Raw genomic sequence first — 9,866 nt, forward strand, 5'->3', positions numbered from 1 at the left:
CCTAAATATAGCAAGCAGTAGGGTCACCTAACAACCATGCTCTGGACTTCTGCTTCAAAATGTGCCTGTGAATTGGGTCCCCTTCAACTGACAGATCAATTCATCTCTGGGGATGTGTTGTCATTATATTATGACAACATTATACTATATTACCTACCTATCCTTTGTAGGTAATATAGGTAATAAGTTTTCAGAGGATATGAGTGATTGTTTATATCTCATTGCTGTTAGTAAGGGAAATACCTTTAAATATATACCCTTTATCAGTAGGTCACTAGTATTGTCTCATAAAAAGAGCAGCAGTATTAAAATATGAAATTCAGAAATATTTAAAACCATTTAGATTAAAATTGATATCATAGTAAGTACATTAAAATATATACCATAATATTTAGTATCCTTATACATATTTACACATATATGTAGACATATATTACTAAGACTGCAATATATCCTTTATTTCTAAAGGTGGGAATGTCAATGCAGAAAATCAGCCCAGTGCTTTCTAATGCCATGGATGTTGGTTCCAGCCTCTCTGACTCAGAGAAGATTTTGAATAAATATCTAGAACTAGATATCCAAGTTAAGGTAAATCAAGTAATAATAATAATTATGGCTATGGTTTTTTTATTGTTCTGTAGCTATAAAACTTAATCTGAGCTCCCTTGAGTGTTGCAATTTTAAGTTAGTATGTAGCAAATGATGACTTAAGAACACACTATTATGTGTGTCTAAATTATTTTTATTTATATATGCATTTATGAGCATGTTTGAGCTCACTCAAACTCAGCATTACAGCCTGGTATTAAACACTCATTTGCCTCCTTTTCCTTGCCTGGGCAGTGTGAGCAACTCCTTTTCAGGGTGCCAGAGGAAGGTATTATGCTTCTGTTAGACTACTTGTGAAGTTCTGCTACAGCAGGTTATAAAAAAAATTATTATACTATAAGCCATGTACATTGATTGCAAGATTCCAGGAAGGCAAATAAAAACACAAGCTTGTTTGCATACTCAAATTTCAGAGACAGAAAGTGTCTCACCCCTACCCTCCAATGCCTTCTCTAGCTTCCTCCTACCCCTTTCACCTGGGACTTAGGTTCAAAGATGCCTGCCAGGAGCTCCAAACCTGCACTGCCATCCCTGCCTCCACCGTAGGGTTTAGGAAAGACAGAACAGCCATCTTACTCCGGTTCTCAGCGGAAGAGCCTCCTTCACTGACTGCACCCCACCAGAAACTCACAGACCCACCAATTTTTTTTAATGGGGTGCTTTTTATTCATTATTTAGAATGTTTAAAGCTAATTTCATTTTTTATTTTAAAAAATTTAGAAAGGGGGAGGAGATTGCATGAGAAGAAATTACCCGCTTCTCTCCTTTCCAGAGCACTATCAGGAAGCAGAGCGTGCAAATTAAAATTACCATCATTCAATGGCATGCTTGAGAAGCATACTAAACACAAGTGGGCAAAAAATCCTCCTTGTCGCAAAGGAGAGTGAAGCTTTTTTCTTCCATTTTGCTTGATTTCTACCTTGGTCTCATGAAATTTCACACAGCTCTTTCTATGACAATTATGTGTGTTACGCCTATGTTACCTACTCATCCTTTTAATCAATGGTTAACCTTACATGCTGGAAATTGCAGGCAGAAGAAAACAGGCAAGCAGCCCTAAGCAAGTTAAATCCACTGACTTTCTATGCTGTTTAAGCCTGATATATAACATTTCCCCTACACATGTTTAAAGACTTCTAGACAGAGATTAAATAACTAACCTGTTTTCTGTTTGTAAATTAAGAACCAGTAAACAAATTTTGAAAATTTGCCATCTCTTATGTAACAAATCTAGTTTAAGAATTTGCTAGAGCTATTGTTAAATTTGATAAACCAATTCTTATGAATAATTGATTGATTTAAATTATTTAAAGCATTTCTGCCTTTACAATCTCATTTTGCTTTACAATCTTTCATACCAAACAAACTTTCTTCTGTTTGTGATACAGAAAGTAGAATACTCTAAATGAGAAGTGTGACTGGTCGAGCTAAAGAATAATCTGAGAGATTTTCATTTTAAAATGCCTTTTTTGTTTTTCCAGAAATCTGAAAGTTGTACCTTTCTCTTATTGAGGAGATTCTTGGTCCAAGTTCAAGTAATAGCTGTAATAGAGGGATGTTCAGAGTGTAATGAAATGGGAATGTTCATGATTCCCTGTCAGCTTATGACCTCTTATGCTTTGCTTTTATAGGAGACATCACATGAATTGGAAGCAGCTGCAAAAATCATGATGGAGAAAAATGAATTTGAACTTGATGAAGTGGCATCACTTTCTTCTAAAGCGAAATGGCTAAGGGAAGAATTAAACAGACTTGACCAAAGCATTGTCTCCAGATTACGAGTCCTGTATACTTTTGTGGCATTTCTGAAGTCATCAGAGGAGGTACAGTACTATGTGCTAACCCATCATCTTCCTTTCCATGGAGATACAATCTTGCCATGGTGGCCAGTCCAGATCATCTACCCTAGTGCATGGGCTCCCTTTGCAGGCCCTTTATTCTTCAAGGCACCAGAAATAGGAACAAAGAGTAAGTTGTTTTGCTAAAAAAAAAAAAAAAAAAATACAGATGTGTATGTGTAGACAGATATATGCAAAAGTAAACAAAGTAGTTGTAGGAGAACACTTTCTACTGTGTCCTGCAAATATGAATAATTCTCTAAATATAAAACAAAATTATTTTAAAATACCTAAGCAATTAGCATGGTTCATTTAAAATACACAGAATTGGAAATTATAGGCTTCGGTTCAGTCTCCAGTCTGTCTTGCGTGATGCCTTTTAACAAGGTACTTGTCAGAGCTTTTTCTGGGGTCTTTCTTTGCCAGATTAGATACTCTCCAATATTCCCTCCAATACTCCAGGATTCCTTCTCTCAAGGATCACAGTTTCTTTGAAGGTGGTGTCAGTAATAGAAAAGTGCTAAGGTCCTTCCTCATATAACCAGGGTCCCAGTGCACCCCATGTGAAAGCAGGCTGTCCTGATCGCTGCCCTGCACTGAGAGACAGGTGCTGGCTGATGGGACGTAGGGCCGGTGGTCCGCTCAGGAGATGGGTGCTGGGCGGTCGGTGGGAGGCAGGGCCACCGGTCTGCTCAGAGGATGGGTGCTGTGTAGTAGGAGGCAGGGCTGGCCACTCCACTCAGGAGATGGGTGCTGGCTGGTGGGAGGCAGGGCCCCCGGTCTGCTCAGGAGATAGGTGCTGGCCATGGCAGGGCTGGCCATTCCACTCAGGAGATGGGTGATGGCCAATGGGAGGCAGGGCTGACGGTCTGCTGGGGCAAAACCAACCTGAGATGAGGACTGTGCTTGATTTCCATCTTCCTACCTCATCCTCCCAACACCCTCACCCTCAGCCCCACCCCCACCACCGCTGTCCTGCCTACCTACTTCTCTGTCTGCTCTCCTTTATAATATTCTCAATTTTTACCTCTCTGGAGAAGCCTGTGCCCAGTCTTGGAAATCTCAGGCAACCACTGCATCCCTTTCTACATCTTCACTTGACCGTTTCATTTCTGACTTTTTTTTGGTTCTTGGCCCTGGCCTCTGTGGCTCGGCAGAGGTATTATACCTGATGGCATTATCCTGCTGATGAACATTTTTACGCAAGACTTGACATGGCAGAGAAGCTGCAAAGAAGTGCTCACTTTCTGCGTCTTCATTGCCAAAGACGTACCTCCCTGGCTCCAAGTTACGTATCCACTTCCTTGGCCTTTGAGATTGCAAGCCTCTTGAGAGCTGGAGCCTTATCATCATAATCAACACTTTAAACAGAAGAATGTTTTAGCTCCCTGCTTTCACTAAATCTCTTTTCCTACCCGGCAGAGCCTTCCATCATTCTAATCCTGGCACCACTCCCAGTCTATCGCTCCCGTCCCCCTCTGGTTTTCCTCACCAGCTCATGGCTACTCATTTCCATCCCCCTCACATCCCTGCCTTCCCCCGGACAAGCCTTGCCAACTCCTAATGTGAGATGGGTCCAACACTCTGTTTACTCAGCTATTCTTTCCAAGCTTCCAGACATTGCTGCGGAAAATCACACAACTGCGCTACTGGCACATTACAAATGTATGGGTCTGGGCCTCAGCTGGGTCCCTGTGTGCGCCTTAGTTGGCTCCCACTCAGCTGGGTCCCTGTGTGCGCCTTAGTTGGCTCCCACTCAGCTGGGTCCCTGTGTGCGCCTTAGTTGGCTCCCACTCAGCTGGGTCCCTGTATGCGCCTTAGTTGGCTCCCACTCAGCTGGGTCCCTGTATGCGCCTTAGTTGGCTCCCACTCAGCTGGGTCCCTGCATGCGCCTTAGTTGGCTCCCACTCAGTAGAAATTCTTAAGCATCCCACCTCAGTTTCTATGCCTAAGTCTCCCCGGATGTCCTTACCTCCAATGAAGAAGAGTGAGGCCATGGAGACCGACTGCTCTGATTCCTCTCGCTTTACCCCCCGACAGCTCCCCTGAGATGAATGCCTGCTTCTCTCTCATACCAGCCCAGAAACAGCCCCTCCCAGCATTCTCCTGCATCCTTCAGAATCTAGCTCCAGCCAGCATCCTCTAAGTTTTTAATTTGCCTTTTCCATTGCTTCCTTCCCCTTGCTTTTCAGATATGTCCAAATAATCTGGCCCTCACCAAGGCTATGCCTCTGTCATTTTCCTTTTTTCCAAAGATGAATTCTTGGGATGGAAGAAGACACCCTTTGCCTCCACTTGCCCATTCTCCCCAGTCCTCATCCCACCACAGTTCAGTTTATTTCCTTCTCAACATCACCACTGGCCACCTCTTCACTTGTGAAAAAGTTTCTAAAAGCCACCTGGGTAGCATATGGAATGATATCTTTTCAGTCTTCATCCTGCTGAATGTCTCTATAGCATTGACTCAACCCAGTTACCCACTCCTGCCACCTCTGCATTTTTCTTGAAATATATTTATTGAGGTTTACAGCATAAAATTCACCTGTTTCGTAGCATAATGCTTTTTAGTATATTTATAGAGTTGTGCAACCATCTCAGCACTCCAGTTTTGATATGAGTCCATCACACCAGAAAGAGCCTTGCGATGCACCTTTGGTCAATCCTGGCTCCCACCCCTACTCCCAGGCAAGCACTGATCTGAAATATGTTTTTCCTTCTGTATTTTGGCACCAGGTTAATGATGGCTCCACCAACCTTTGAGAAATCCTATGTAGAAGTCAGTGTCTTCTCTGACTGCTCTCTTGATGAACACTTAACTTTATACCAGGCACTGTGCTTCTCATTCCTGATTTCATTTAATCCTTACAGCACCTCTGTATTTTATTACTGGTGTCCCCATTTTACAAATGAGGGAAACTGGGGCTCTGAAAAGTGAGGTGTGCAAGATCAAGCAGCTGGCAAACATCATAGTGAATCTCCTCCCATTCGTTCTTTTCTATTACCACGGCTGTGCTATTGTGTGTCTGACTGTTGAGCTGACCTGAAAGTTTTAGCAATTTCCCCTCACTCTCTCCTACTTACTCTGTATGGAGTTAGCGGTTTCTCTTCAGTGTGTCTGTGAGGGTGGCTGTGGGATGATCTGTTTTAGGCTCTCTTTCTACAATAGTAGAGCTATATTTGGGTATTCAGAGAAATAAATGATTAATGCTTATTAGGGAATCTTGGCTCCCAGAGGAAGTAGCATTTTATCTAGTACCTGTAGGATGAGTAGTAGAAAATTGAGGAATGATTGTTGTGTGCTGAGGGAACAAGCATCAGCAAAACATAGGGGCATAACAAATGAAATATGGAAATGAAGAGGGAAATCCTGTTTCCAGGAGTTATTTGCAGGTTCTCCTATTAAGTTCATTTAAATTAAGAATGATGTTTAAATTTTCAAAATGTATTGACTAACCATTGCCTAAAATATCTTACTATGTTTAGATTACTTTTGGTAGTTATGAACTCTTTGAATTTTTGTCCTATTTGCCACTGATATTATTGAAAATTCCTAAAAACTTGTGCCAAATAATTTCTATAATATCTAGTTACATGTTAAGCTGTATTTCTATAGACACATTTGATTTTATATTAACTCTGCTCAAGGAAAGTGGTTTAAAATAATCTAGTACTGCTTACATTGATTAGCCATAAGAAAAGAAAATATAATTCCAGGGAGGCAAAGTAATATATCTTAATAAGATTAGCTAATGAAAGAAATTAATTAGTAATTATTTACATTCTTCTATTCTGATTTATCAATGATTAGAAGTAAATTATGATTTACTAATTACTAATAATCTTTCACTAGCTTACATATCTAATTGATTTGTAGCCCCTGATTCTACATATGTATCTTTCTTCCAAACCATAAAACTCAACTTTAAATGAAACCACATTGCTCTTTGACGTAAATTGTCCCAAACTACAAAGCATACATACAAATATATAACTCATAAATATGGTTTGGGCTACAATAAGTAGTTCTTATATGTAATAAACTTGTCAACTCAATTGACTACCAGTAATAGTCCTGTCTGTCAATTATCTAAATATATCCTTATGTCTTTTCAGTGTGTTGACAATATCCAATAATTATTTAGTGAATTCTGAAAATGTAGTTACATTTTATTTTTACATAGGCTTTTATTGAAATCTATCATTTTTTTTCCCTTATGAAAGATGATGTTATGTGTTCCTAACTCTTGCTTATATTTTCCTTTTTTAGGTTGAAGCTCATTTTCAAAGGCTAAAGGAGTTTTATCAAACTGAAATCCCTCGAAAGGAAGAGGATGATACTAAAGCCAAGTATTCTTCTGACTCAGCTGAGAAGCAGTGGCAGCTATTTGTAAAGAAGAGTTTTTTAACTCAAGACCTAGGGCTTGAGTTCATTAATTTAATAAATATGGTAAGAATAACATTAAATGAATCACATCTTCTGTAAGGATTACTTATCAAAGTCCAGATCATAAACTCAAAAGTTCAACTGTCTATTAATCAGCAGTGCTGACCTTAAAAGTCCTTTAAGCTTCATTCAACCTAGACCAACCCTGATGTCCAACATTTATAAGCTTACTTGCTTCCAGAGACATTGTTGCTTTATAATATGAAGTCTATTTTTACTATTAAGAAGATTAACTGTAATTCAAATGCAATTTTTTTTTATTACATGGAGTTCTCTGTAATCTACCCTAAAGTTATGGGTTATGTTAACAGCATGCAACAAGGTCCTTAGAAAATTTGCAGTGGCTGAAGGCAACATCTAGGATAACACTTCTTTTGAAGTACTTCTTACTATAACAGATTTGTTTTACAGTGAAAGTCCATAGCTTTAGGAAATACACCCTTTTAGGCTCAGTGTCTATAGCTCAAGCGGCTAAGGTGCCAGCCACATACACAGGGGTTGGTGGGTTCAAATCCAGCTTGGGCCCACCAAACAATGACAACTATAACCAAGAAATAGCCAGGCATTGTGGCAGGCACCTGGAGTCCCAGCTACTTGAGAGGCTGAGGCAAGAGGATTACTTAAGCCCAAGAGTTTGAGGTTGCTGTAAGCTATGATGCCCCAGCACTCTACCCAGAGTGACAACTTGACACTCTGTCTCAAAAAAACAAAAAAAAAGGAAATATACCCTTTTCGTCATCCTTAGTCAACATTAGTTGTCCTAGAACAATTTACAGTTATATCTCTAAAATATTCTAGGATCCTTATATCCACCTCTAATCCACATAAAGTTCCCTATGAAAGTCTCAAAAAGATAACTGATCCAGCTCTCTTTCAATGCCCTGAGTATCTTCCTAATGAAAGATTCCTCATGCTCATTCCTAATGTTCATTTCACTGTTGGAAAATGCCAACAGCTTGAAAAAAATTTTTTAATGCTAAATAAATTTATCTTCATACCTGTTCCTAATACTCAAAAAGTGAAGTACAGTTTCAGGAGAGAACAACAAACTGGACTTTATTCTTTACTAATGAGACCTAAGATTATTTACGTCTTTACTAAATTATTTACCTAAGATTATTTACCTCTTTACTAAATTATTTTCCTAAGATTATTTACCTCTTTACTAATGAGACCTAAGATTATCTACCATTTTTAGCAATAATGTTACTTTGCTGGTTCATATTAAGTTTGTGATAAACTATTGTAATGTTTTTAGTGCAGTTCCTGCCAAGCTGGGTATCACCCATATTTTATCTGTGTCAGCTATTTATACTTTTAATACAAGTATAGGCATATTGATTAAGTTTATTTTGTTAGTCTTCACCCATGATTCTATCTTGCTTGAACTTATCTGCTGTATTGACCATCTTTCCTGAGTTTAATCCTGTAGATTTGGCAAGTAAGCCTTCCACGGATGTGATTAGTTTGTTCATAAAAATGACTAAAGTGAAGATTGACATCTCAGTTTATGAAGCAATCTGTTGATTAACCAGTTTTTTAAACAATCATGAATGCTCCCAATAGTACTTTAATTCAACCGCTACTTCATAATCATTTTACTAAGTCTATCATGGGAGACTTTCTCAAATAAACTTCTCAAAAGAAGTTCTATCTACCTACTATCCTATCAGTGACATAAACATAACTTGACATAAATCAGATTGACTGTTAGTGATCAAGACAGTCTAACCAAAATGCTTACAAAGTGCTCGATAAGTGATGAATTTATTCCATTGGTTTGCAGGGTAAAGATTGCCAATCTATAAATGTGTAGTCTATCCTTTCCCCTTTTTGAAAATCAGAGCATTTTCCTTTCTCTAATTTTGTAGCCCTTCTAGTTTCTGAAGATTTTCAAAGATTACTGACAGTTGTAATTTGCTTACTACCTGTGATGTGATTAATCTCAGGCTGGCACCTGAATTCATTTGGAATACTTAGATTCTAACTATCCTCCTCTTCTTTTAACTGCAACTTTTTCAAAGCATCACAGAAAACTTGCTAAGTAGTTTTCCCGTATTCCTATGTTATACAAGTACGTTATTAGAAATAACAAATTTTCATTTGGAACAATTATAACATGTATTATCTATTTACCTATCATGTATTGTTTATGTTTTTGCTTAGTTCAATATATCTTCTTCCATCTCTTGATTTTTCTATATTTCCAATTTACATTCATAAGGGAATTCAAATATTTTTGAATGGCATTTTTAATCTATCTTTTTTATTACCAAAAAAGATATTCCTATTTCAGATCTTTTAGTTCTGAAATTTATACTTGGTTTTTTAATTATTACAACTAAATTACGGATGAAATTCTTCTCTTTCTCCAATTTTTCTACATTTCTAGAGTCGTATTAATCGTAGGGGTTTAAAGTGCTTGTTAGCTAACTCCAACCTTTATGTCTGAAGCTGTTTCTATTGTTTACTTTTTCTCTTGGTTTCCAGTCATTTAGTCTTATCTTTTGGCTGGCCTAGTAAATATTTACCAAATGCCATCAGATCTTATGTATAATAACTGGAAGTTCTCCAAATGGTGTTCTCTTCTTTCTTGAGTGAGTCACCCTTCTTTCTCTAGGCAGACCTTGATGGGTGATTGCTTACGCTTACACTGTTCAGAAATTGGAGGAGTTGAGTCTTCTGTGTAACCCTGTTGAGGCTCAGTCTACTCTGTTCACCTCAGATTTCAGAATTTTTAACTGAGAGATGAGTGTTTTCTGTGGGGTTTCTACGTCTTGGCAGATCCCAACTCCAATGTTTGAGAAGACTGCTGAAAAATTCTACTTTGCTTTTCATAGGCCTTTTGTTTAGGTTTTCAAATCCACTGCCCTGTATAGCCCCAGTATCTTCTTAATGTCATTAGTAAAAGATCATCAGTGTACTTGAAACCCTCCAAGTGTCTGCCAAAATCTCTACTGGTCTCTGTGTTCCAG

The 9,866-nt window shown here is 38.4% G+C and overlaps 1 protein-coding gene across 3 annotated transcripts in view; it reads left to right on the plus strand.

Moving 5' to 3' along the window:
• CCDC141 (coiled-coil domain containing 141) overlaps positions 1–9,866 on the plus strand; it is a 187,236-nt gene that overhangs the window by 129,186 nt on the left and 48,184 nt on the right. For 2 of the 3 annotated variants that reach the window (XM_003791474.3, XM_023514171.1), the window contains exons 11-13: positions 469–588; positions 2,241–2,432; positions 6,715–6,894. In XM_003791474.3, coding sequence (XP_003791522.1) covers positions 469–588; positions 2,241–2,432; positions 6,715–6,894 — 492 coding nt within the window. The remainder of the gene's footprint in view (positions 1–468; positions 589–2,240; positions 2,433–6,714; positions 6,895–9,866) is intronic. The other variant, XM_023514172.1, reaches the window with a different exon arrangement.

The sequence above is a fragment of the Otolemur garnettii genome, unplaced genomic scaffold (genome assembly GCF_000181295.1).
Source record: "Otolemur garnettii isolate 467f Iridium unplaced genomic scaffold, OtoGar3 scaffold00048, whole genome shotgun sequence".
Taxonomy (NCBI): Eukaryota; Metazoa; Chordata; class Mammalia; order Primates; family Galagidae; genus Otolemur; species Otolemur garnettii.